This window comes from Hylaeus anthracinus, unplaced genomic scaffold, assembly GCF_026225885.1.
Source record: "Hylaeus anthracinus isolate JK02 unplaced genomic scaffold, UHH_iyHylAnth1.0_haploid 12001, whole genome shotgun sequence".
Lineage (NCBI taxonomy): Eukaryota > Metazoa > Arthropoda > Insecta > Hymenoptera > Colletidae > Hylaeus > Hylaeus anthracinus.
In genome coordinates, this window is record NW_026534348.1 from 2,948,508 (window position 1) to 2,975,161 (window position 26,654).

General features: G+C 31.4%; 5 protein-coding genes across 13 annotated transcripts; 3 read left to right on the forward strand and 2 right to left on the reverse strand.

Moving 5' to 3' along the window:
• Positions 1-90: 90 nt before the first annotated feature.
• LOC128890661 (mitochondrial coenzyme A transporter SLC25A42) lies at positions 91-6,768 on the forward strand. Of its 5 annotated transcripts, none has more exons than XM_054149333.1 (7): positions 92-357; positions 1,404-1,621; positions 1,932-2,251; positions 2,330-2,595; positions 2,848-3,022; positions 6,346-6,368; positions 6,634-6,747. In XM_054149333.1, exons 2-7 carry the CDS (start codon positions 1,538-1,540, stop codon positions 6,642-6,644), a joined length of 879 nt encoding a protein of 292 aa, XP_054005308.1. In that variant the 5' UTR covers positions 92-357; positions 1,404-1,537; the 3' UTR covers positions 6,645-6,747. The 5 variants fall into 5 exon arrangements, with proteins under 5 accessions (XP_054005311.1, XP_054005308.1, XP_054005307.1 ...); XM_054149331.1 differs by lacking the exons at positions 6,346-6,368; positions 6,634-6,747 and adding an exon at positions 3,213-4,414 and having other exon boundaries at positions 95-357; positions 1,404-1,475; positions 1,525-1,621; XM_054149332.1 differs by lacking the exon at positions 6,346-6,368 and having other exon boundaries at positions 6,634-6,768.
• LOC128890662 (mitotic checkpoint protein BUB3) lies at positions 4,870-6,775 on the reverse strand. Its single transcript, XM_054149337.1, has 4 exons — positions 6,581-6,775; positions 6,124-6,193; positions 5,735-6,045; positions 4,870-5,661 (listed from the first exon to the last, which is right to left on the reverse strand). Exons 1-4 carry the CDS (start codon positions 6,773-6,775, stop codon positions 5,257-5,259), a joined length of 981 nt encoding a protein of 326 aa, XP_054005312.1. The 3' UTR covers positions 4,870-5,256.
• A 508-nt stretch (positions 6,776-7,283) lies between these two features.
• LOC128890653 (nucleolar protein 56) lies at positions 7,284-13,355 on the forward strand. 2 transcript variants are annotated; one of them, XM_054149319.1, is made up of 4 exons: positions 7,284-7,436; positions 7,897-8,468; positions 8,574-9,516; positions 10,384-13,355. In XM_054149319.1, the coding sequence occupies exons 1-3, from the start codon at positions 7,434-7,436 to the stop codon at positions 9,481-9,483; spliced, it is 1,485 nt and encodes a 494-aa protein (XP_054005294.1). In that variant the 5' UTR covers positions 7,284-7,433; the 3' UTR covers positions 9,484-9,516; positions 10,384-13,355. The 2 variants fall into 2 exon arrangements, with proteins under 2 accessions (XP_054005294.1, XP_054005293.1); XM_054149318.1 differs by lacking the exon at positions 10,384-13,355 and having other exon boundaries at positions 8,574-9,925.
• Positions 10,502-23,755, reverse strand: LOC128890646 (clathrin interactor 1). Of its 4 annotated transcripts, none has more exons than XM_054149306.1 (9): positions 23,150-23,483; positions 20,053-20,132; positions 19,671-19,789; positions 18,865-19,247; positions 18,565-18,781; positions 17,917-18,475; positions 17,688-17,828; positions 13,892-14,119; positions 10,502-13,516 (listed from the first exon to the last, which is right to left on the reverse strand). In XM_054149306.1, the coding sequence occupies exons 1-9, from the start codon at positions 23,188-23,190 to the stop codon at positions 13,425-13,427; spliced, it is 1,860 nt and encodes a 619-aa protein (XP_054005281.1). In that variant the 5' UTR covers positions 23,191-23,483; the 3' UTR covers positions 10,502-13,424. The 4 variants fall into 4 exon arrangements, with proteins under 4 accessions (XP_054005281.1, XP_054005278.1, XP_054005279.1 ...); XM_054149303.1 differs by lacking the exon at positions 10,502-13,516 and adding an exon at positions 14,460-17,318 and having other exon boundaries at positions 13,999-14,119; positions 23,150-23,755; XM_054149305.1 differs by lacking the exons at positions 10,502-13,516; positions 13,892-14,119 and adding exons at positions 16,591-16,822; positions 16,900-17,318 and having other exon boundaries at positions 23,150-23,677.
• Positions 23,756-24,830: 1,075 nt separating this feature from the next.
• LOC128890665 (ER membrane protein complex subunit 8/9 homolog) lies at positions 24,831-26,543 on the forward strand. Its single transcript, XM_054149340.1, has 6 exons — positions 24,831-25,398; positions 25,555-25,631; positions 25,737-25,806; positions 25,871-25,956; positions 26,036-26,194; positions 26,366-26,543. The coding sequence occupies exons 1-6, from the start codon at positions 25,120-25,122 to the stop codon at positions 26,397-26,399; spliced, it is 705 nt and encodes a 234-aa protein (XP_054005315.1). The 5' UTR covers positions 24,831-25,119; the 3' UTR covers positions 26,400-26,543.
• The last annotated feature ends 111 nt before the right edge of the window (positions 26,544-26,654 follow it).

A 26,654-nucleotide genomic window follows, 5' to 3' on the forward strand; every position in this document is an offset into this window, starting at 1 on the left:
ATTGTCACTACAAGCTTGGGCGTTTTACCACCGATGGCGCTGATCGAATGTGTTCATGCGCGCCAATGGCTATCTGAAATGCATAACCAAATGCAAGCGAAGGTTACGAGTAAGAAGTATAGTCAAAGCGTTTGACTCAAAGGTGCTCAAAGGTTGCAGTCAGTTGGTTGCAGTTGGTTGCAGTAGTTGCGCGAAAGGAGGCATTGGGAACAGGTTTAACGTAATTTCTCAAGCTCCGTGGGGCCTAAGTAATGTAAAATATTTTAACCAGTCACAAATGGTCCTATGCATGTGCATTGTTTGTTCGCAAAGAGGAATGTTCATCGTGACGTCTATTTTTGCACAAGATTGATAAAGGTAAGTGATGTTTTCTTTTTCTTTACCCCCTTTTCTTTATCAAAAATTACTCGCGCATTATTCAATCAGTATTCTACGTTTTCTGAAAACGACATAACACGGAATACGATTCTACACGGTTTTAAATAGGATACGATTTCTTATGAAAATACAGACAAAGAATTTAAAATAACGCGCTACGCCCAGTTTAAGAACTATCAACTAAAGATAAGATTGTACGTATTAAATTGATATTAAGTGCGGATTCAATTATATTAATTCGTGTACACGATCAAAGCAGATAAAAGTAGATATGTACGTGTATGTACATAAGGCCTTGATATTGCTACACGTATGTAAACTGTGCGTATCCGTGTTGCGTTACATTAACACAATTACAAAATGAACGTGTTGAAATTAATACGATATTAATTAGTTTATTATGTATGTGCTACGTAAGGCACGACATTACGTAAGTTAACGAATTTTTTAGTATATACATAACCACCTATCCAAATTTTTATCTATCGAAGGGAACATTATAGGAAGTATTTATTTTAATCAGATTTTATTTTCGAGAAGTTTAAATTAACGATCGTATCATAGGACAGAAGTATAAACTTTGATTTATATTGTGTTAAATTTTTGTAGTAACATATTATAATTTTTAGTAAAACATATTGGAAATTATTAAATTACGATACTTGTGCTTATTATTATATAAATAATCATCTGCATATGCACTTCAGGAGATATACTTATAATCAACAAAGTTTCTCAATGTAACAGATAAACTTATCTAAAACTATGTTTAAAAAGTAAACATACCATTTATCTCCTACTTCTCATTTTATATAAACATCTGTAATTGAAGATTATGTATACGTACAAGTTTTAATCATTCCATATGAGATTAAGATATCTATTCAAGGCCTTCCATTTTTATCCATTTCACTTCCTTATTTTGTCTTTGCATAGCAATGTAACAAAAAAGTATGATCAATATTGCAAGCAGACTTTAACTTGAAAATATGTAAAATAACTATCTGTAATTTGTTTGTTTACAGGAGAGATTGCAGAAAGATAATAAAAGAGATTAAGTGGAAGTACTACAGTTACAGAAAAATGTATTAATAAAATGAATAAACATACAATACTTGTTCAAAGTCGCTTATAGAAGATAGCTATTGAATAAGTCCAAATGTCTGTATTATCAAATACAAAACCAATATCTACATTACAACCTATATCCCAGCATTCAATGGAAATGGATACACATGTCACAGTAAGTTGCAAAGCAATTCATTGAATATTTATAGTATATATAAATTTTCATACAATATAATAATATTTTTTGTTATACTCACTGTAAAGCACTCAACCAACTAGTAACTTTGCACATTATTCTTTTTGTTTTGTATTGAATTAAAACAAAAGTTCAAAAGAAAACACATTTACTGGTTTTTTTTTTTTAAATAAAAGTAATTGCTTGACAAACACTTTACAAATTCGAATTCTGTCATATATCTGATTTCAGTTAATGGAAAATCTGATATTCAGCTATATCATACACAACATTAAATTGTGTATTTCAGAAGAAACATATAGGGAAAGATGGTATTACAAATACTCAAAGAGTATGGACAAGTTTGGTGTCAGGTGCTATTGCAGGAGCATTGGCAAAAACAACCATAGCACCATTGGATCGCACAAAAATAAACTTCCAGATATCAAAACAGCCATACACAGGAAGAGCAGCAGTTGAATTCTTAATAAGAACACTTAGGACAGAAGGCTTACTTAGTTTATGGCGTGGAAATAGCGCAACTATGGTCAGAATTATTCCTTATTCTGCAGTTCAGTTCACAGCACACGAACAATGGAAAAGAGTTCTGGGAGTAAATGGATCGGAAAGGTAAGATACACGATAGTAATAGTAGATAAAAATACACAATTGATTTTATAATTTAAGAGAAATGTTGGTTGTTTATAGAGATAAACCTGGATTGAATTTCCTTGCTGGTGCATTGGCTGGTGTAACATCTCAAGGTTCAACTTATCCTCTAGATTTGATGAGAGCACGAATGGCTGTGACTCATAAAGATGAATACAGAACCTTACGACAGATATTTGTACGCATTTACATGGAGGAAGGAGTAATGGCATATTACCGTGGATTCACTGCTACCCTGCTCGGTGTTATTCCTTATGCTGGCTGCAGCTTCTTCACTTATGACCTACTCAGGAATATGCTCACTGGTGAGTCGGTTACTTCACAAACTTGTTTGTTGCCGTGACGGTGCTTGCACGCAAAAATAAAATCGTGATTTATACGAACGAGAATGGCTCGTGTATGATCGTAAAGCAGGGTACCCGTGGGGCACATCGGGACTGTTTCCCGATATTGGGGCAGTACTTATTTTAATAGCGACGCTTGTCGAGACAAGTTCAATGGCGGCGTTTTTCAAGTGCGTGCTTCATGTTCGATGATGGCTACGTGTCAATGAACAGTGTACACGGTGGCTATTCCTGGGTTCCCGGCATCGCTGATTTGCGGTGGCATTGCCGGAATGGTTGCACAGACTAGCAGCTATCCTTTGGACATCGTACGGAGGAGAATGCAGACCTCGGCAGTCAAGGGCCAGCATTACCACACAATTGGATCGACCATAATGAAAGTTTACAAGTAAGTTTAAGATATATACATATTGCATATAATCGATAGATCAAATTAATTTTGATATTGCAATAAAAGAATCATGATCACGATACATGCGATATTTATACAAATATAATTTCGTACTAAATTCACTGTTTAACAAAATTGGTTTTGCTATAAAATGTCACAATTATGCATTTTTTTTATATACTTTTAGAGAAGAAGGTCTGATGGCTTTCTATAAAGGATTAAGCATGAATTGGGTGAAAGGTCCGATTGCAGTAGGAATTAGTTTTGCGACACACGACACGGTTCGCGATACGTTAAGAAAACTTATCGCCCGCAGAAATGGATCCTTAAATTAATATTATAAATAATATAGAATACAGTATAGAATTATAAAATTTATGAAAAATTACTAATTACCTATTAACATAAGGCTTCTAACTAAAGATAAAAAAAAATATTTACTTTTATCTGATGAAGAGTCCTTTGAAATATAAGTATACCTAAAATCGAGTATCCAAGAAGAGTATAATGCATAAAGTAACACAATAATAATTCAATAAAATTATACTGTTTTCAGAGGATCTGAAAAGAGAGGGAGGCATTAGTACAAATTGTTACTGTACATATTGTTATCTGAAATGTTATAAATACTGTTGAATGGCTAAAGATGCACGTCGTATAGCTATGTTTAAGTCAACAATGACTTTGCGCAAATATTTGTTTTGAACTGTATGTTTGAAATATGGCATGAATTGTGTTAATGCAATCGCCGTTGCGTGTGCCAAACTAGTAAACATAGTTTTTAAATTAAATAGTTCGAAAAATATTTTCAGACAAAATAATAAACATTAGATTCTCCTTTTTTATGTAATGGTACACACTTTGGTGTATATCATTGATTAAATAGCTATATTCAATTCTATGATGTAACAGCATTCTTTTTAAAAAAAAACAAACAAACACTTATAATAGTATTCTTGTAAATGTAATGTGCGTAATTAAGAATTAGCACAGTTATTTATAAAAGAGCAAACTAATTGTAATCAATATTTTTCACAATATCTATTTTTTATATCAAGAATTGTAGTAATTTTATATTTTCATGCTGCTCTAAGTTATTTTTATCTTGTAAATACTTAAATATTAATTTTAAACTTCAATATGTATTGAAAAACGCACTGCTGTTTAATCAATCTCAATTGGTCATGTAATAAAGACGTCAATTTTAGCAATTTCTTTTAAGTACATTTTATTTATTAAAATTTTCTTATTTGTATCATTTCTTAGTAAATGTACTTAATTACATAACATGTTTATAACGAATATATGAAAATGTTGCAAGATATATATCATGTTTAATTTTTAATAAATTGTAATTAGCCACTTAATAAAGACGTCGGTATAAAAATATTTTTCTTCAAAGTACATTTTTTATTAAATTTTCTTATTTGTATCGTTTCTAAATAAATGTACTTAATCATTAAATATTGTATCGGATGTAATCTCCTCCGCCGTCGAAGGTTTAATTATCTCGCGATTTTTCAAATAAAAGAATGATAGATTCAGAAATCTCGTTTCTCGTGGTTTAATTGATATTTATCGAAAGAAAACTCGAGCTATCGAATGATCATAAATCTCCCGACAATCTCTTAATCGAGCGATGATAAATTTCAGAGCGCGGTTCTGACTTGTTTGCTCTGGTTAACCTTGCAAATGTGTAAGACAAAGTGAGTAGCACGTGGTACGTTCGACGACGGCTGACAGCACCGATCACGGTTTCCTCTTTCCCTCTCCCCCTGCGGAGCGGGTCATGCTATTTAAGTACTTATTTACTGTGCTTTGCTGGATGGTTGGTGAAGATTACGTTACACAAGAAGAGTAAATTATGGGGGTCGGTCAAATTCGTTTGGAAATTGAGCCGACCGTACTATTTGAAAATAAGACATGCTAACATTTTGTTTGTAAAATACCGTTGAATTGGTTCATTGTATTGAATAAATAATATTTTGTACAAACAAAAATATTTTATTATAATTTGACTAGCCCAATAATTTTGAACAGGTTATTTATTCTGTATAGTTTACAATTGATTTATAAAAGTGTAAAATACACAACTGTAAATATATACATTATAAAAGGATCAGATTCTATGGAAAGTCATCAACATCCAATTTTTACTGCTTTAATAAAGCAGAATACAATTGAAATGTTGTCAACTATTTTATATAAAATTATTTTACATAAATATGATATTATTTTGGTTTGGTTTCTTGGTCGTTTACATATCTTATATAAATTTCGATTTCATCTTTTCCTCCTGGTGGAATTTCAGCTTCATTCAAATACGATACTCCTATAGCAAGTACAGAACCGTCGTGGCTAAAACTAAGGGCAGCAACGCCAGCATTATATCTATGAAATTGACACAAGCGCTTTTTGTTAAAACCATCCCAAATGTTTACATAACCATCCGAACCACCAGTTGCAAATGTATTATATGTCGAATGAAAACTAATGGCATTCACTGGATATATATGTTCTACGTTATTTTCTTTAATCCTATGACACTTAAAAGCATATTTCTTTTTTTGTGCCTCTGGTGTAGTATCAAGATATTCAACAGCAACGCGACCCTCTATACTGCTAAGAACATATCCCTGAAAATTATTAAAAAATTACAGCGATAGTATCGAGATGTTGTTTTCATAATTTGTGGAAAGTTAAACGTACTTGCTCGTTAGGAAAGCCTTTAATGCAACGTGTTTGATACTTCAAACTACTTTCACGTCTTTGAAACATGCCAGCCATGTTCCTCAGATCCCAAATACAAACTTTTCGTTTGGCTGTGCCAACTACAAATTTATCTCCGCACACGGACAAAGCGAGGACAACATCTGGTTGTAAATAACTACCTACGCATGTGGGTGTTCTAGGATCCCAAAGTTTTACTGCAGCATCCCATCCACCAGTTAATATTGCATTTACCGCGGCACAATATTCAATTTTTCTAATTGGTTTATCATGTGTTCCCATTATTGATTCTATAAGACAGTTTATTTTAGTAGTGCTTACACTCAAAGATGGGTAGGTGGAAATCAAAGTTTAAAAATTATTCATACCAGAATTGCTATTGATATCGTACATCTTCAAAGTGTTTCCCAAACCTCCACTATAAGCATGAACAGCATCCTATATAAAAAGAAATTTTTATTATGGTATTTCAAGCAAATAAAAAACAGTGAATATAAATACAATCATACAACTCGACAATAAAATCAAGTATAATATTGGTAGATTATGTTATATTAAATATATTTAAATTATATTATGCATATGTATAGCATTACTTATGGATATCTAAAAAGTATGTATAAGTTTTCTTGATTACTTATACTTTACTCTTCCTTACCACACAAAGTCTTAACTTACATTATTTTGTCAGTGCTATACTTTTTTTTTCTTTCGCTCTTTTTCTGTTTCAAATAAACACAAGTAGAATAACTCATTTATTTTTACAATAAATGTATCGTTACATGGTAAACTAATGAAAGAAAGATTTGTTGAATTTATGATTACCTGAAATGCAACGTCTAGAACTGGCAAATCATGATTATATTTTAATCTCATAGTATTGGCATGAATATCATACAACCGAACTGTGCTGTCCCATGAAGAGACAAGAAGGAATTGTGTTGAATTCGGTCCGAACTCCACCGCCGAAATGGCATCGGTCGGAGGAGATTTTATTTTAAATTCCGTCCGAGACTCCATGCTTAAACACAAAAGAAAAGATAAGTATCTATGGTATACAAAAAACGACTCGATTTGTAATCATCGACTACAGCTATTGACTAGACCAATATAAATAAACATAACCTGCAAACACTAAAGCATCACTTACGTTCTAAGTAAAACGTCGTTTCTCTCAACGATAAAGCCACAATATATTTATTCGGAGTAGCGATTTATATACTGTTTAACTAATGATATGCTAAATATTATTCGATTGTGATCAAACTTAAATATTCTAGAAGATATGGACACCCACTCGAATACATAACGTAAACGAGCCACCAAACTTAAACATGAACACTGATACTTTAATTTGAAAATTGCAAATAAATACAATTTCAAAGAATTGGTGTAATTCCCCAGAGCGTGTTACTTCTAAATCACTGTATGTTGAAATTTAGATTAACGATTTTCACATTACAGAAATTGTGCAAAGAAATATCGACATTTTGTATAAATTCAAATCTCAGGAAATATCACGATCTCCATCTTTCTTTTTGTATATGCTATACCTACTATACTGGCTATACACCCGGCGATATCCGGAACACATGTTTCTTCCTAACCATAGTACTACGTTTTTGGATTCGTGTAGTGATTGTTTGAATTATTGAATGGAATACAGAATAAACAAAATATGGTAAATAAACCCAACAATTACTTGATACCTACACCGTCTATTGTTCATATAACCGGTTTTCAAGATCATTTACATACAAAGTTTTCTACAAAACACTATTTTGGCTTGAATTTGGACAACGTGGCAATTTCTTTTATTTTGTACAAGTATTTCATTACGAATAAACTTAAAATACTGTGTTTATATATTCATATTCGAAAGTTTAGATTTTTACACACTTAATTACTGGATACGAATGTTTGGTACGAGTTGAACATCAAAAAATTTCGCTTAAGCGTCTATGAAAACATGTGTAAAAACGCTTCGAGTACTTTCAATGAGTCCTGTTTTTATATCATGATTCATTGAGCATAATATCTGTCAAATACGTTTTTATATTTCGATTTACATCATGATATTCGTTATAATATTTATGAAACATGTTTTATATTGATAGTATTCGATTAAATAAATGTTTCAGTCAAAGCTGTTTGTTTTGTTTGAGCATGCTGCTGGGTACGCAGTCTTTGCAGTTAAAGAATTTGAAGAGGTAGGAATGCTACTGCCTCAAGTTGAAGCATCCGTTACAGATATATCACGCTTCAATACAGTTGTGAAACTCATTGGATTCTCGCCTTTTAAAACTGCCTTGGCAGCTCTAGAAAATATAAACAATGTATCCGAAGGAGTTGTTCCTGAAGATTTGCAATTATTTCTGGATTCCTGTATACCAAAAGCAGGAAAAAAGGAAAAAGTGGTTCTTGGCGTGGCAGACCCAAAACTTGGAGCCAGTATTACAGAAGCATTAAATATAAAATGCGATCATACAGGTGCCATTCCAGAAATCATCAGAGGAATCAGATTTCATTTCCATAATTTGGTAAAAGGTTTCACTGTTAAAAGTTCTGGTGTTGCACAACTTGGACTGGGACATAGTTATTCTAGAGCCAAAGTAAAATTTAATGTCAATCGCGTGGATAACATGATCATACAAAGCATAGCTTTGTTAGATCAATTGGATAAAGATGTAAACACATTCAGTATGCGTATAAGGTATGTATTTATAATACATGATTTAATTAATTTTTTTGAATTTAGACAATAACATATATTGAGTATAATTTATATTTACATGTACATTGTAACTTATGCTTGCAGGGAATGGTACAGTTATCATTTTCCAGAACTTGTAAAAATAGTTCCTGAGAATTATATGTATGCCAAAGTTGCACAATTAATCAAGAATAGGAAAGAACTTACAGAAGAAAAATTGGAAGCTTTGGAAGAAGTTGTCATGGACAGTGTTAAAGCTCAAGCAATTATTGATGCATCAAAATCATCTATGGGAATGGATATTAGTCCTGTTGATCTCCTTAATATCGAAATGTTCGCGGCGCGTGTTATTGCTTTAGCTGATTACAGAAAGCAATTGGCAGAATATTTAAGATCTAAAATGGCTGGAGTAGCTCCCAACTTAGCTACATTAATAGGTGACCAAGTAGGAGCCAGATTAATAGCGCATGCTGGATCTCTTACGAATTTAGCCAAATATCCGGCTTCTACTGTACAAATATTAGGGGCAGAAAAGGCTTTATTCAGAGCATTAAAAACAAGGGGCAACACTCCAAAATATGGGTTACTGTTTCATTCGACTTTCATTGGCCGTGCTGGTACTAAAAATAAGGGTAGAATTTCAAGATATCTTGCGAATAAATGTTCCATAGCGTCAAGAATCGATTGTTTCACCGAAATACCAACCAATGTATTTGGCGAAAAGTTGCGACAACAAGTAGAGGATAGGTTGAAATTTTACGAAACTGGTGAAATACCTAAGAAAAACATAGATGTTATGAAGGAAGCATTACTGGAGGCTTCACAGATAATAGCGAACATCGAAGAAGAATCGCCTAAAAAGAAAAAGAAAAAATTGAAAAGGAAAAGAAGCGAAACTGTAGAAAATGGAACGGAAAATGGATTTACTGAGAACGGTGTACAAGATGAATCTGAGGAACCAGTGAAGAAAAAGAAAAAAAAGAAAAAGTCAAAAAGTCTAGCCGAAGACGAATGAAAAACAATATTTTGAGTCTATGTAACTGTAATGGTATGTTGATTGTAATAAATCACGTTACTTAGTGAATAGTTTAAGTTACATATTAAGCGGAACTTGAAATACATTGTTTTCTACACAATTTCACTTATAATTATAATCTTTATAAAATTATTATTTGGCTCATTAATAATTAAATATTTTAATTGTAAAATTTAAAAACGTGACAATTATATCCGATTATACGTTAGACATATTTTTCATATACCTAGTAGTATACTGTTTGACTCGAATTTTGTTTCAAAATATACATAATTTTATGAAGAAAATAACTGTAAAATATAATCATTTGTAACTTAAATAATTGTATACATGTGTACTGTGCATTACTCCATTTTTGTATTATTTTTCACTTCCTTATTCAATATGTACAGCATTAAAAATAAATGTATATGTATTTGTATTTAGATTTGTTATTTTATTTATAATTCGAAATCATTTCCTTTTACAAAGTATTAATTTTTTTACTTATATCACTTGTACAGTGGAATCTGATCGAGTTTATTAAACGATAATAATTACATTTTTTTTCTTGTTTCCTAAATATATTATTATCATAAAACAAAGCTTGTTCTTCCAAATACTGTACGGATTAAGCGCATCTTCCGAATATTTTAAAATTAATACCTCCCTAAAAAACTACTAAAAATGAGGATTATTCTCGACTTTTTATCTACTTTAATTGCAATTAATGTGATCTTTGAATTAAATCAGAAATTTAAAAATGCAAGTAAATAAAGAATCGATAATACAATAATTAAAAAAAGATAAAATATTTCATTGTGCTTTTAAAAATTTCGTATATGATCGTATGTGCACATTTAACTTGAATTTTATGTAGTAAACCATTTTGTATTACAGGACAATAAGATAGAACTTCAATGTTGAAGGGAAATAGTATACAAGAGGATAATCAATTGGATATAGTTAATGCAAGGGAAAATGATGTTAAAAGTGAATAAATTATAATAGTTCAAAATTCGTATTAACACCAGCACCAATGAGCATTTAATAACGATAAAACTGTGATGTAAGTATAAATACTTGAAGAATTAATAATTACAATTATCGCGGCTACTGTAAACAATATTCCGTCAAAAATCGACGGGTGAACTATTAATTATCATTCGCACGTATATATCATAAGCAACGTAATAACTGTCCTAAATTTTTGCGGACGAACAGTAACTTTCAACTCTGTTGTATTTCTTTTTATACATAAAATCGTAAAGTATACGTAACTTTTAACCATGAACTCTAAACGCGCGATTAATATTGATATGTACCGATACATATTGATTAATATTGCTTAAAGGTTTCAATTTAATACTTATTATTTTAAAAATACTTTGATAATAAATGCAACTATACATATATATAGATCTAATAGTAAAAAGTGTTTTTGAAATTTTTAAACGCTAGTAAGTAATCATAACTCGTTCCACACATATACAATAGCCACAATAACCTTTAGAAATATACTCATAACAATGAAACAAATGATACAAGTCATTAACAAAGTGTAATTAAATCAAACGAATGAGTCCTATTTGTAAAACGTATAATGAACAATATCATCGCGCGGAATAGCATAAAAATACAGTTTACGCTTACACATGAATTAAGGATGTGTATTTCAATAAGACAATACACATTGTTTCCTATTTCTCAAATGTGGAATTAATAAAAAGGGTCGAATACATCATTCTTTACCAATATTCTGTGTACAAATTTATAAAACTTATTTGCTAACAAAAAAAAAAGGTTCGTTTAATTTTCATCCAGTTTGACACTATAAAGGCCTCCGTAATTCTAGACTGTAATCGTGCCTCTATATATTAATATTTAAACGGTTCGAATGATGGTAATACCGCACTTATTCATATTGACTATATTTGTTTATATTTGTACAATAATATATACATATGTATGTATATTAATACATACATATGTATGTATACTTTAACACTTTAAAAATATATTCCCCATCTACGTCAACTTTTTTGCTTCATATAAAATGCTCAAATAATGGAAAATGTAAAGGATCCATTTTTTCCCTTACGAAATTCAGTCTCTGATACTTGCATAGAAGCCTGTAAGTTAATTCCACATCAACTTTACGAGAATTGAAAGTGAGAATTTGATAACAACCTAATCATAGAACTGTTTGATAAATGTAAAGTAATTTTAACCAGATAAAATATAATTTTAGGATGTTCTATACATACTAATGGTATAGTATACGTTTTATAAATCTGAACTTTGCTGCAAATTCTGAAATAACTTTTAAATTTTACTTCTACTTTATAAATAACAAAACATTATAACATTTATCGTATTAAAATATAACTGTCAAATAAAAATAACGAATATAGCATGCAGTCAATTTTTTCATTAACAAACATTCCAATGTCTAAGAATTATTAACAAAATAACATATTATTGTATGATATATTTCAGTATCATGCAGCAAAGATTATTAAAATCATTGCTAACAAACAGCACACATAAAGGAAATATGACTTAACAATGTAATAGTTAATACTTAATTATCTGTAGCTATAATTTTTCTCTTAATAATCGAATAAACAATTATGCGGAAAGATATGCATCTTTTTCATTGTTAGTAACAAGTAACTAAGGAAGTGCTATTTAATGTTTACATTCCTTGTCTACTTTACAAAAAACCTAGAATATCATTCAATTGCAAAGATGATTAAATTTCTCATAATCATGTAATTACGCAACTACAAAGTTCTTAAATAATTTACAATGGACCATAAACACATAATATTATTAAATCACCATGCTGAGTGGAGCGCTTTCAAAGCGCGGAAATATTCGTCGCGCTGATTTTTGTGCTTCTTCTTTAAGTTAATAAGGTCTTGTATCCTGCATTATGTCTTCATAGTCACCTATATCTTCTTAGATACTATTAATTTTGTATAATTTTCTTTCGTGCAAAACTAACTATAGTAGGGAAGCACTTATCGTTACTAATGTTATTGCGTCTTTTCATTTTTTTCTTCGTAGACGAATATCATCGACATCAAATATCTATGATAGAAAAGTGAAATGGTTTTTACATCCTTACATACCCAATGTAAATGCAGCTTTCTGAATGCTGCAATAACTCTACTTTCTATAAACCGCTGTAAAAGCATTTTTTCGATTTTGTTGAAACTTTAAATAACAGACAACAGAACATCTTATATCCAATAGTAAATAAAAGTAGTATACTACATTTCCACAAGTATTTGTAACTCACTTTCATGCATACATTCTTATGATACATTATACACTTAAGGCATAATTCTGATTCGTCGTAGAGTTAAAATTTACATTATGTATAAAACTTTTAGGACAAGTCTGCCTGATTTGTTCCCGCGTAATTTGCAAATAACATAAATATTGATTACAAAAGTGCAATATTTGTATTGCGGAATGTTACTGGGAACACATACTATCTAGAGTTATCACTTTAACAAACACATACTCACAGACGTATTGAAACTTAATCTATAGAGCTGCTCTAAAACGTTAAACTAACCACGTATTTTACGTAGCACTCATCACGGTTATATGCATTATATTTTTTCAAAAATTGTTTTGCTTTGAAATCATTGGATGATGATAAAATGATAGCAACAAAGTTCATACAGCAGAATATTAACATATAGTTCAACTCAAAATACAATGTACAAAATTCAGAAATTGAAAATACTTTTCAACTTTTTATGAACACATGATTATGCAATGCATGTTTCACTGATCATTTTACTCTGACATTTACAATACGCAGTTGCACCCTGTGTATAATCAAACTGCTCCACCCAGAAAATAGAAAATTTATTTAAACTCCACTTATGCCTTCATGTTAGCATTCACTCGTTTAAAAATTTTCATTGAAATGCAGGAAAAAATGCAGGATTTACTTGTTGGTTTTGCTGCTGAGGTTGAATTATAGATGATGTATATCCCATTGTTGATGCTGCTAAAATAATTATATTTTTTTGTCATATAATATCTGCTTCTGAACAATTCAGTTACAACACATTGTAAAATATATGCTACAAAATCCAATTAATTCAAGCTCACAAAATTGTATAATTTATTCTTTTCTACAGTTAGAATATATTCTTCTAGATTAAAAATTATAAATTATAAACTTAAAATTTTCTTTTCTATGAAAATAAAAATATCTATTTGTTTCTCACTTTGATGTAGTAGTAATTTTACGTTGCTACTATTTAACTGAAAAATATTTAATAGAATACAAATTTTCTTTTTAAAAAACCAGTTCCAATATACTCTATACTTCAGATAAATACATTAAAACTACATTTCGTATATTTTATAATTTACTTACTTGTAAGTTTAATTTGATGTTGCGGACTATTGGTTGCCATTTGATTCATTGTTGGAGCAGGTCCCATTTGTTTAGCCTTACTCCCCATTATATTGTCAAGATCTATGTTCAATCCTGAAGAAGCCCATGTAGAACCAACTTGTGCAGATGTATTACTTGACATTTGAATTTTGGAATTGGTAGATGTAGGGGTAAGAAGATTTGTAACAGATGATAATCCAATTGTTCCTAAATATGACATTTCTTTTAGTTTTAATAACATACATTTGTCTTCAATACTTTATTACATTCTCGCATTTACATTACATTATCTTAATAGTAGTTAAGTAATGAAGTTAGTAATGCATAAACATATTTATTTCTTTTTTATTTACTGTAAGATATTATGCCGAATCATTACAATTTTTTGCAAAAATATCATCTAAATTTTATAAATTGTGTTATAATACCATACATTACATTTTTTAGATGATACTTAAACTTTCATTTATATATGATAAATAATGAATAAAAATAGAAAATGTACTGTACTATAAAATTCTAAAGCAAACTGTATGAATACACTCACAAAAATCTTATTAAATTCCTGATAAAAATTAATTTTCAAATGTGGAACCCATAATGGAGTCAATTAAAGATACCACGCTAGCACCTAAACTTCTGCATTCTTTGTCACAATCACCATTAATCATATTTTGAGACAAATCTAAAAGCCATAGCCTTACTTCAATGATAGTTTCAAATAATTCATTTACGATTATATTTTTTGGCACTGCAACAAGTACAGCTGCAACATTTTCTATAACTGCCACTCTAACTTTTGCTTGATCATGATATCGTAGTGACCATGACAAGTCTAAAATTTCTTTTCCCATTTTAGAAGCTAATAAACAATTTTGGGCTGCTACCATTATTGTAGATAAGGTTTTGAGAAATCGAATCAATAAGATGTTTTCTTGATCTGTAAAAATCTGCAATCCACTATTTAAACAAGTACCCTGTTTACCGAAACTATACAAAAGTGGATAAAAAAATGAAGATGCAACGTTTGCAAATTTATTTTCGAATGTTTTGGAAGATTTTATGCTATGTGCGTATCTTTTTGTGTTTAATTCAATTCTTTTATCAACAATTTCTCGCCAATCTACAATCTGGTCTTCTGGCCTTCCGAATTCCTCGAAATCATCACTGTATAACACATTATACTGTTGACTTTTTTCAATATTAATAAAAAGTGATACTTTGTTTGAAATTTCTTTTCTTTTTGGTTTCGATTTTACTTCATCGATTGTACTCTCTTCATTTTCCTTAACTGGAATGCTTGATAATTTTCTTGCTGTTTCTGCTAATACATCTAGGAAGAATAATCGTTGACTTGCAGAGTATTTATCTACTTCTGTATAAAATTGTTGACATAAAAATGCAGCACATTCGTTGGGATATATGGTTACTATAGCTACACAAGACTTAAATGTTAATGTTTCAAAATTGTCTACACAACACGATTCTTTGAGCGTAATAAGAAGTTCTAATAATTCAATAGCAAAGGATACATCATCGCCGGGTAATTGTGATAATATTAATTCTTCGCAAACTTCTAATGATTCCGAAAAGATATCTGGATTTGTCGAATTTTTTTCATTAACTAAATTATCACGTAAATCACGTAGGTACGCTGGTCGTAATTTTTCAGTAACTTTTCTATCATGAGACATATCATATGGTACTAAGTCATCATCGCTGTCTAATTCTGAATCATTTTCAGTGTCGTTGATTATTTCATTGTTATCTGACACTATCGTATGAGGTACAGCTAATCCTTTAAAATTAGTTATAGTAGAGATATCTTCACATCTATTGCTCTCTTTTAGTTCTATACTCTTCTTAAGTAAAATACTACATTCCACACCTAACTCGTATAGTCTTTTATCGGCTAATGTGTCAAATTCAATGTCATTAAGAATTAAACAATTCTCTTCGGTATGTTCCTTTCTTTCTGAGATGTTTGTTATTGCACCCAATTTTTTTAAAGACTGAACTAAATCTATCGCTTCAATTGGCATATTGTTATATTCAAAATGGAGCTTCGGCGCGTTATCTGATTCAGATAATTCATCAGTGAAAATTTCACCGATACACATTCCTATAGCTCGTAAAATAATGTGTGAACATTCAAGGTGAACCGATATACCAGAAAATAGCAATCTTTGAATACTATCTTTTTCATCCCTAGACAAATAATTTTTTGATTTTCTCATACACATAATTATTAGTTTTGTTATATATTTATGTTGATCCACTGAAGTATGATTCAAAGCACTTTTGTCGCCCCAAACGTCTAGAAGTTTCATTAATAATTCAATTACAATACGACTTTCGTCTAAAAATTGCGATAAGTACAAGCTTAAATTCATTATTAAATTTTCATCATTATAGTAACACATTAAAGGAATTTTTGTTGTTAACGTGTATTTCCAATTTGAATTGGATAATACATCACCAAAAATTGGATACACTCCAAATTTTACATCGCAATGTTTTAAAAATAATACAGCTATTGGTTCTATACTTGGTGTATCTAATGTTTTGAATATTCTTTGTATCAAATTTTGTTCATTGTTCTTATTTTTGAAACACCATTCTGTTAAGATGGCGATGAAAGGCAACAAATGTTCTACGTTCGCGGTTTTTACCAGTTTGCTGATTAAAATTGCAAGCGGCTTTGTCTCTATGTTGATACCATAATGCAATCCAGTGTTTATAAATGATATTGCGCGGCCAATATGAAAACTCATAATTTTTAGATACGTTTGTGGGAGAAAAGTGTCGAAGGTTTTATTTTTCAGTTTATTAGCTACACGATTTGGTAACGAAATTAATATTTGCACCACATTTCGCCAAGTCTGATCCAACTCCTCTTCTTGCCTTAAACTTCGAATTTCACATTTGCATACATTTATTATTGCAGAAAACAAAGCGTCACTTTTCATTAATAATTCCAAAATTACCGAAATAGTAAACATCTTTTCCTCATCTTCAGTTTGTTTCAGAGCAAAACTTAAAGCTGATAAAGATTCTGTGAAAATTGGCAATGTGGCGCCATCAACAATTATTAAATCTTTAACTATTGGATCTAATGTATTCCCTTGCAATGGCCAATTATAATCAAACTTTTCAATAACTTCTTCTAAGATTCTTCCATGTAACATAGAATCGATTTCATGGTCAAAATCAAGCATAGTATATTTTTGTGGCGTAAACGATCCTGGTAAGAATTTAATGTAATCGGAAATATAAGACTTCAGTTTTATCAGACTGTTATGGCTTTTGATAGGACCCATACAACATAATTCTCCCAAAAGTCGATGTGCAGCATGTTTTGAAAGATTTTCAGCAGAAGCGACGAAGCTTTCTTCTATCTTGTATGCTGTAAGGAAAGTCTCTCTTGGGGGCATTATATTATCTTTAAATACATCCTCAAAATTAAATAAATCATGCACAAAATTTTGCAATGAAGATGTATATGCTTTCTTTTAAATCAAAAGACGATCGTAACTTTTTCAACCAGTACAAGGCGAAGTATAATACGAACTTCTTTCCTATGATATTTAATGTATATTCAGTGCTTGATTTTATGATTTAGTAATATTGAAATATATATAATATACTTTGAAATCAATGTATTTTTCTAATAAAACTGGAGTAAATGTGCAGAACTATGGTAACGCTAATTATTACATACTACTAAACCATAAAACCACAATTTTATTAATATTAATAAATACTATATGCTTACCTCCATGACTACCCACGATAGGTGAACTAATGCTCATGAAAAGATTGGTATTGTCGGTACTATTTATTCGCCTATCAATAGAACCAGTGGTCACAGAATTTAAGGTATCTAAATCTGATAAAAGATCCGTAGTTGAAGGCGCTGAAAAAAGATAATTTAATATTAGAGTCGTATACTTTTTTCTTATAAATAACTATTAAATATCAAGTAATAGTTATATATACTGTACCTGTATTATTATTTAATGTTTGTTGATTGTTGAGCACTTGCGGTTGTAAAGAATCAAACAGATTACTATTCATATTAGAATTTTGTAGAACTGTGTTTCCAGAAGTTACAGGTGTAAAAGAAGGTGTGCTTGCTGAGTGAGTGTTCATGAACATTGAATTATTCACGTTATCAGTCACTGGACTATTAATATTTGGTATTGTTGCTCCTATCAAATTTATTTGTGTTTGTGGCATTTGTGATTGAACTACTGGAGGATTAGATATTGTTACAGAAGAATTGAAAGCAGATGTGAAATCCGCGAATTCATCGTTACTGTCTTTCGTTTTCACGGTAGGACTGCCGAACGCGCTAGTAAAATCCCCAAAGTCTGTGTTTGCATTATGGCTTTGTACAGTAGGTTGAGTATTTGCCCTTGGATTAAAGTCATCGTCGTCATCAACAACTGATTTAGCGTTATTCTCATTCTGAGAATCAAAAATATCATTTAAAATGTCATTTTTACTTTTTTGCTTGATGGGTAATGACAAAGAATTATTTTGCGATCCGGATATACCATTCTGTAAATTTAAATTAATTTATCATTTTCGTTGCTGTTATAAAAACTATAACTATAATCTTCTGCTATAGTAGATATTTCTTTGCTTACATTAGACTGTTCTCTTCCATAATTTGCAGCAGCCCCTAAATCTACCTTCTTAATAGTTCGCGGCAATCGCGCAGGTGAAGCATTTGTGGAAGCTGTAGGTACAGAAGTAGTTTTACTAAGACGATCTGTGTTGTCCATTGTATCTCTGTATTCTCTACCTCCCCTTTTCGGACTCGGGTGAACATCATTATCTGAATCTTCTCTTTCACCATCGTCGCTGTCATGAAAAAACAGAATATAAATAATGCCAAAGATAAGTAAGTAATGTTAAAAAAAAAAAACATTAAAATTAATATCTACCTGTTATTCGTATCTTCAAAACGTTTTGCCCGATTTTCTCTATCCCAATCAGCATAAGCATCTATACTACTTTTACCCCATTTCGGGCTATCCGTCCATCTATCTCCGCCACCAAATCGCATACCCATTGCTTCGCTGGATAAACCTACGTATTTGTCCTTATTTTTCTTAGCTTTCTTTCTCTCCTCTCGTAATTTGTCGTCGTCCTGGATGAAGTCAATTAATTCCCTAACTTTATGCCTAATATTTATTCCTTGATCTTTCCCGAACTCGTCGATGCAAGTATAATTTTCCAAAGATCTAAGATCATAAATATGTTCCCTTGACGATGTAACCACTCGTTCGGAACCATTGCGAACTAGGTAATTCAAAAGTAAAAGAGACTGGAAAAAGAATATAAACAATTATTTGAGAATATAGAGAGTATAATTTTCCAATAAATTTATAAAAGAATTGAGTTTTCGAAATTATTAGGTTGTCCAGAAAGTTCGTGCCAATTTTTAAGAAAACTTCAAAGGCACATTTGAATTGTAATATATATTTATTGAATTACATAGGTACCATTTTGTTCCACAACCTTTCCACCTTTTAAGGGATGTTTAAGGGATATATATGTTATTTGTTTTCAGCCATTTCGACATATTTAGACCTGCATCACCTATCAAAAATCGGCGTGGACTTTCCGGACAACCCAATACTTTTACATAATTCAAATCAAGTATCTTAAGGAAGATATCATTTTTTAATCAATCCATTAATTAGTTAAATATTCGAATTAACTATATTCACGATGGAAGTGAATATACCTTGTACGTTCGACGCCAATTTCGTTTTTCTTGCAACATCCTTTTCCACAACATAGACATTACCTCAGGAAATTGCTCGTACGTGAATGTAGACTGAGCAAGTTCTTGCATCATTGCCCCTGAAGAAATACATGCGGTACAATTAATGTTACCATACGTTGAACTTCGAAAAAGAGATCGAATTACATACGTGTCAGCAGTCATAATAAATACGAACGGTTTCGTATGAGAAAATTTAATAATTTTTTGAACATGCTTTATTCGCGTTTAATAGTAAACATACATTTATAAATAACTTTCACGAACTATAGATATCCGAAAGATATTTAATACGCGAAAAATTACGCAGACAATAATTACGAAATAATTAATTAAACCTTACCAGTGGGACCCCAAGCATCGTCGTTTGTTGCTTCTCGAACTTTGGCCTCAGTTTCCGTGTAATTCATTACCACGTTGGCCCTACAAAATCAACACATATTTTTTTTTTAAAATTTACAATATAATTTTTTCATGTTCTTAGTTGGCACGAAACAAGATATGCGACGATTCGACGACGCCATTAATTACTATGTAAAAGTACTTTCACTGTATTCATGTAGTGTAGATCCTACGAACATCTGATAATTGCGCAATAATTACACGCGTCTAGTGGCACACGATACTTGTTTCGTTTCGTTTGTAGCACGATTTAAGTTCCAAAAAAAAAATTAGTAATTCGAATATAATTCGCATCAGCAGGTATTAAAGGAATTTGATTGTATAAATTCATCGACAACAATTGTGTTTAACAGTTATTTAATAATTAATTCATTGAAATGTTTGAACCAAGTTGTTATAAAACAAAAAACAAAAATATTATAATTCAAAATAAATAAAAATATATCATTCTTATCATTGAATGAGGAAACCGAATAACATCTTTGTCAAAAGATAACGCGTAATGATAAACGACTTGTACTGTGTCAGGTTGATCCATTTTACGGCTAAACTTTACATATTTAATAAAATCAGATAATACATCGAGAGACTTCAACTTTCGTTATGCTCGTACTTATTATTTTTTTGTAATACTTATTGTATGCAAAACGACAATATAAAATTAATTCTAGACTTTCGAATGTTTCGTTACGGGGATATAAACATACTTTTTTGAGAGCATGAACAACAAATACACTGATTAAAAACATATCAAACACTGAATATAAAATAGACATTTACTATTCATTTTTTAACGAATTCTTTTATTTAAGATTTTGTGACTCTATCGAACGTTTAACCAAATATTCAAGCTGAACGTACGAAAGATAATAGAAAATCAATGTATTTCTCATTGCGATAAATGCGCTTTAAAAATATAAGCGCTTTTCATTTAAGTTTACATAATCCTGTTCAAGGAAAAAATAAACTGAGGGAAACGAACTAACAAATGTACAAATATGTGGTCGTTCGTCAGAACAGCGCATCGGTAAAATAACAATCGTGTTTTAAATCAGGAATCTTCACATGCACGATCATGGATTGCATTTGTATTCAGAAAGCACCAGAAATACTGTTAGAGATAATAGTGTTCTTCCGCTTCTCGGTTTCCACAGATCACGAAGAATCTCATATATCCGATCGTGTGTACAAATTAGCTCGTAGCTAACGTTCTAAACAAATAATAAACGTAGACGATAATTATAATCATTGCACATTAATTGTCTTGAAAGATATGAAAAAGAAATAATCGAACGATTAAAATACTAGAATACATAGATAACACCGATGGTTGAGAACCACCATTTAATTCAACATTACGAGCACGTGTGTAATTATGTATTATGTATACATGTACAAATTAAGCACCGGTCGGTAATCATACTATACTCGTGCATATCATGATTAAGAAAAAACCGAAGGTAAAATGTTCATCCAACGTGAAATTTTATTTACTTTCATCGTCCATGAATATTTTTCACGCACGTGAACAACTCCATAATACTTAGCATTCTTTTAGACGAATGAAATCGAAAATAAACAGTTATCATATTAAATCGTATGTAAGTGATGGCCAAATAAAAAAGTCTGAAACAAACGCTAGAGAGATGTAAACACGCGATTCATTTTCATGCGAAACCAAACCAACATTAGTTTTTTAAACGAAAGCTAGAAGTATTTTGTCGTTTGATATGGGAATAGCGACAAAGGTCCATTCTGTTCGAAAACAAAGCCGATATTGAAACTGACGTCGGGACCACGAGAGATTCGGCAACGTTCTATCGAGAGGTTAGGTCAGGGTTAGTTCATTTTCGACAAAAAAATTTTCGATTTATTAATTCCACGTACAAATATTACACATGAAAAAGTTGAACCAAATAAATAATTTTTGATCGATTTGGATCTAAAAACGTAACATTTTATGCGTTGTTAAAAATTATCACGCATTGCGAGAAATTAAAGATAGATGCACCATCGATCTCTTATCATTGGTATTGGTGCACGCCAGCGGTTACATTTTACTGTTTTTATTGACGAAAATTGGTATTTCGACGATTTCGACGATTTCTTTTAAACTATGCAACACTTCTCAACTGGTAGTCTTATTTATCATTGAGAGCAACCTGTTCCTGGGCTTATTACGGGACGTCTTATCTCCTAATTCCAGACTTTGCCGCGATAAACATAATTCTTTTTCGTTCGTTCTTGTTCAAATAAAAGAACAATATGTTTCCGATTCGAAAGTAAACTTGCTCGGAGACGAAACACAAATAAGAAAGTCAGAGAAACGAATGTAAACATAACATATTTTTATAAAAATATCATCAAACCACAACAATACGGAAAAATATAGTAGACAAATAAACGAGTTGTGCAATTAATAACGTATTATTGGATTATCTGGATTGACTTTTCGTAGCATTCGTTATGAAAATTGCTTTTTACTTGAGATAGAGTTTGCTACTGTTTATGTTAACGCACGTAATATATAAATAAATTTAGAAAGCTGTGTAGTGTGTGTTATAATAATAGTGAATACCAAAATAGGCAAAGGAACGGTAAAATGATGCGTGTCGTCATTAGCAAAAAGTATACCGAGAAAATAGTTAGGTTATTTTACCTTCTCGTAGCCATATAACATTGCTTTGTATCGTAAAAGATGTTGGTGTTATTTGACCCAGAAACTTGTATTCGATCGAATAATTGTTGTTTAATAACCCGCGTAAATAATATACTGTAGAAGTATAATAATCACAAGATTCGTTCGGAAACGAACCAAGAACTTCGATTCTACAAATTTTAATAGTAGATAAATTTCAAATACAAGTTCGCGGATAAATAGCGTGTTAAATAACGAAGGCAAAGGTAATTATTTTAAGAAAGATCGAGTTCAGCGGGGAACGAAAATTCGTCCAGCGTATCAAACAAGTAGAGTGGAATGCGTCGAAAAAAAGTAAAAGCAAGGTTAGATCGCGTGTAATTGACTTAATCGTACTTACGCCTTGTCCATTAACTCCCGCACTTTCCACATGTTCATCATCGAGCTTCACACAGACTGTTATACACGTTTACTGGAATAAAACTACGCAACCTGCACTGATAAATGTTCACCAGATGTTTTTGGGAGCATTTGATTTCGCGACAGCGACGGCGAACGAACGTCACCAGGCGGTGGCCATGTTATCCCTTCCACGTTCCATTCAACTAATAGTCGTCACAGGTGTTTTACGCCTGCCAACCACGAACCTGAAGGACAGTGCAGAAAGAAGTATTATGGCAAGGGGACCGATGACTTGAGTTACGGGAGGAAATGACCTCGCAGGTAACCTTCAGCCATTTTCCTTTGGTCCATTAATGGCGGTGTGTGCTCGAAGCGCGGCAAAATTCGAATCCTAAAAGAATCGTGTATATTCATTAATTATTTTAATGGAGCACTGCACGAATTATTGTTAAATAATCCTCGAAACGTTGAATACGATAGAAGAATAGTTCTGTTGACCTTAACTAAACGTATACAAAGTGTCCCAAAAATGTTGTAACACCTTGAAAGGGGTGGTTCGGGAGGTGATTTGAAGCAACTTTTTCCTTGGCGAAAATTTTGTTCGAGGCTTCGTTGAGTAGATATTAACGGAAAACACTAACCAATCAGACCGCGAGGATGCCGGTGGAGTGCTCGCGGTAGTGTATGAGCGCGGCCGCCTAGCGCGTAGCCTACGCTCAATCGGCATACTCGCGCTCTGATTGGTCAGTGTTTTTCGTTAATATCTCTTCAACGAAGCCTCGAACAACATTTTCGCTAAGGAAAAAGTTGTTTCAAATCACCTCCCGAACCACCCCTTTCAAGGTGTTACAACATTTTTGGGACAATCTGTATAGAAGTATGAATATTCATGTTACATCCGAAGCTTCTTGACGCTAACGCTTGTGTGACTCGAATGGTTGTCGGAGATGGCACTACTAGTTGACCAAGGCAAGATGGCTGAAGAGAACTTTGGAGTTTCATTCCCCTTCCGTTTGTCGTTCCAACCACACATATGCATCCTTTAGAGTTTAGAGGTTACCGTGCTGCCAACTTCACTTTTCATTATCGAAAGTTCTTCTTACTTTTATGATCTTTCTCCGATACTATGCGATACTCTACAATTGAAGTACCTTGAATCCTTTCATTGAATGTCATTAATGAACACTCTGAACGCTTTACTTTAATTAATATAGGCCATCAGATAATGTTAATTGTCAGTTGATAGATCATCATACACTTATTTAATATGTATATTTAGTTATTTAAAACATTATTAACAGCATTATAATTTTTATTCTGGCATCTTTACGTCGTATTTAAATATAAAATGTATTTGATCTATTGCCAAACGATCATTTGAAAAACTGATAACAATTGCTAGTCCCACGTACCTCGTTTTTATTGTTTAAATCAATGGAATAATTAAAATGTGAAATACTAGTTACTTGATTGCGAACAATACGTTCCAGTTTTTATATTGTCTTAATTTATTTGATCACAAATCGTCCAATGAAAGAGTTAATGAAAGAAAATGTATAAAGATATCAAATAAAGTAATGCATAGGGACATATGTACACTCTTTATCAGGGATCAATGGACCAATGAGATTCTGTTATAATCACGTGGTTTTATTTATCGAGCTTTTGTTCTTTTTAGGAAAAATATAGCTTTTAAATATTCTACGCAACTTGTCTTTTGTAACATTGGACAAATTTGAAAGAATAAATTTTAGAAAAATATGAATCATAGGAGTATCGTTTGCAATAGCTGATATACCAAGATATAACGAAGGATTACCGTCCTCACGGATTTATTTTTATTACAACGTTTGCTCACAATCAGAGAATAAATCATTAACTTTCTTTACTTTTTAAAATTCTAATTTAAATCGCGTTACGCTGCTAACATAATTACCAACGTTTAAAACGTGATACGTGACTTCGTCTATGTCGAATAAACTATCGATTGTTAATGGCAATATTTGTTATTATGTGATTATATGTATCCACGTCAAAATGGCAGATATCTCGTTCTCTAACCGTGCCTATTTTAAGATTATGTCCCATGCTGCTAAGTATCCTCATTGTGCAATAAATGGATTATTGTTGGCCAAACAGAAGAATAAAAGCGATAGTAAATCCGTAGAATTACATATCGAAGATGTAATTCCACTATTCCATATCTGTCTTCATGTATCGCCTATGGCAGAAATCGCATTAACCATGGTAAATACGTAAACATTAAGCACGATCACCTTAGTTAATGCAGACATAAACTTTATGAACAGAATTTGTTATATTAATCATATTTACTAAAATAAACAGATTCAATGTGCTAGTTTATTTTATACTTATATTAAGCTTTTACAAAATGATTTTTAGGTTGATCAATTTGCTACAAGCAAAGGTTTAATAATTGCAGGTTATTATCTTGCAAATGAAAACATAAATGATTTAAGGTAATTTATCATCATTTATTTGCTTTTGAACCTATTTCTGAAAATTCTTTTAAGAGTTTCAGTTAATTTTGTTAAGTTTTTAATGAGTTTGTTCTTTTAATGTAGTACAGATAAACCTGCTCATAGAATCGCAGACAAAATAGCAGAAAACCATGGAAATGGTCTACTTGTTGTGGTAAGTATAAAACACAATAAGTTTAAAAAAAAATGGCCCAATAATTTTCTTTTCTTGATATTAGGTAGACAATAAAGAACTTCCATTCGGTCAGAATACTTTGAGAGTGTCTCAATACATTGATGGCAAATGGAAGCTTAAAGACACAGAGTAATAAAACATTTCATATACATTTCTATATACTTACTTATACATCAAATAAAAAATGTTTTTCTTTTTACATTTGTAGTGTATTTGAGATTGGACCTGCAAATTTGGTAGCACTATATTCTTTAATAAAAAAAGATCTGTGTAAAAATCTTGTTGATTTTGACAATCATCTGGATGACATTTCTCTCGATTGGCAGAATCGGAAATTTAACAAGATTATAGATGAGGCTCTAGAAACGTATAAATAGAAACTGCTAATTAGAATTTCATTTAATATATAATTGTGTAAAAACTAATACATAAAATTTTAAAAAATATTTATCTGTTTGCATAGATTTTTGTTTATATAAGAAACAGCATTCACAACAAACCATTTGCATTTATATGTTATATATAACATATATTGTAGTAATCAGCTCAGTGAGGAGGATATGCTCCTATGATCAAGTATGTAACTTGCATCTCCCCATAACCCAATAATGACTGTGCCTAATTGGTCAGGGGACGAAAAACGGCCAGTGGCAATCGGTGCTGATTCATGTAAAGTAGAATGGTCAAGTAAAATAAAAACCACGTTCAACTCTCAACCGAGTCGTTATCTTTATTTTCGACCTCCTCGAGAAATTATTAACAATATCAACTTTATTCAGACAGTAATTTAGGTTAAACTAACCTAAATTTATGACTTATATATACAC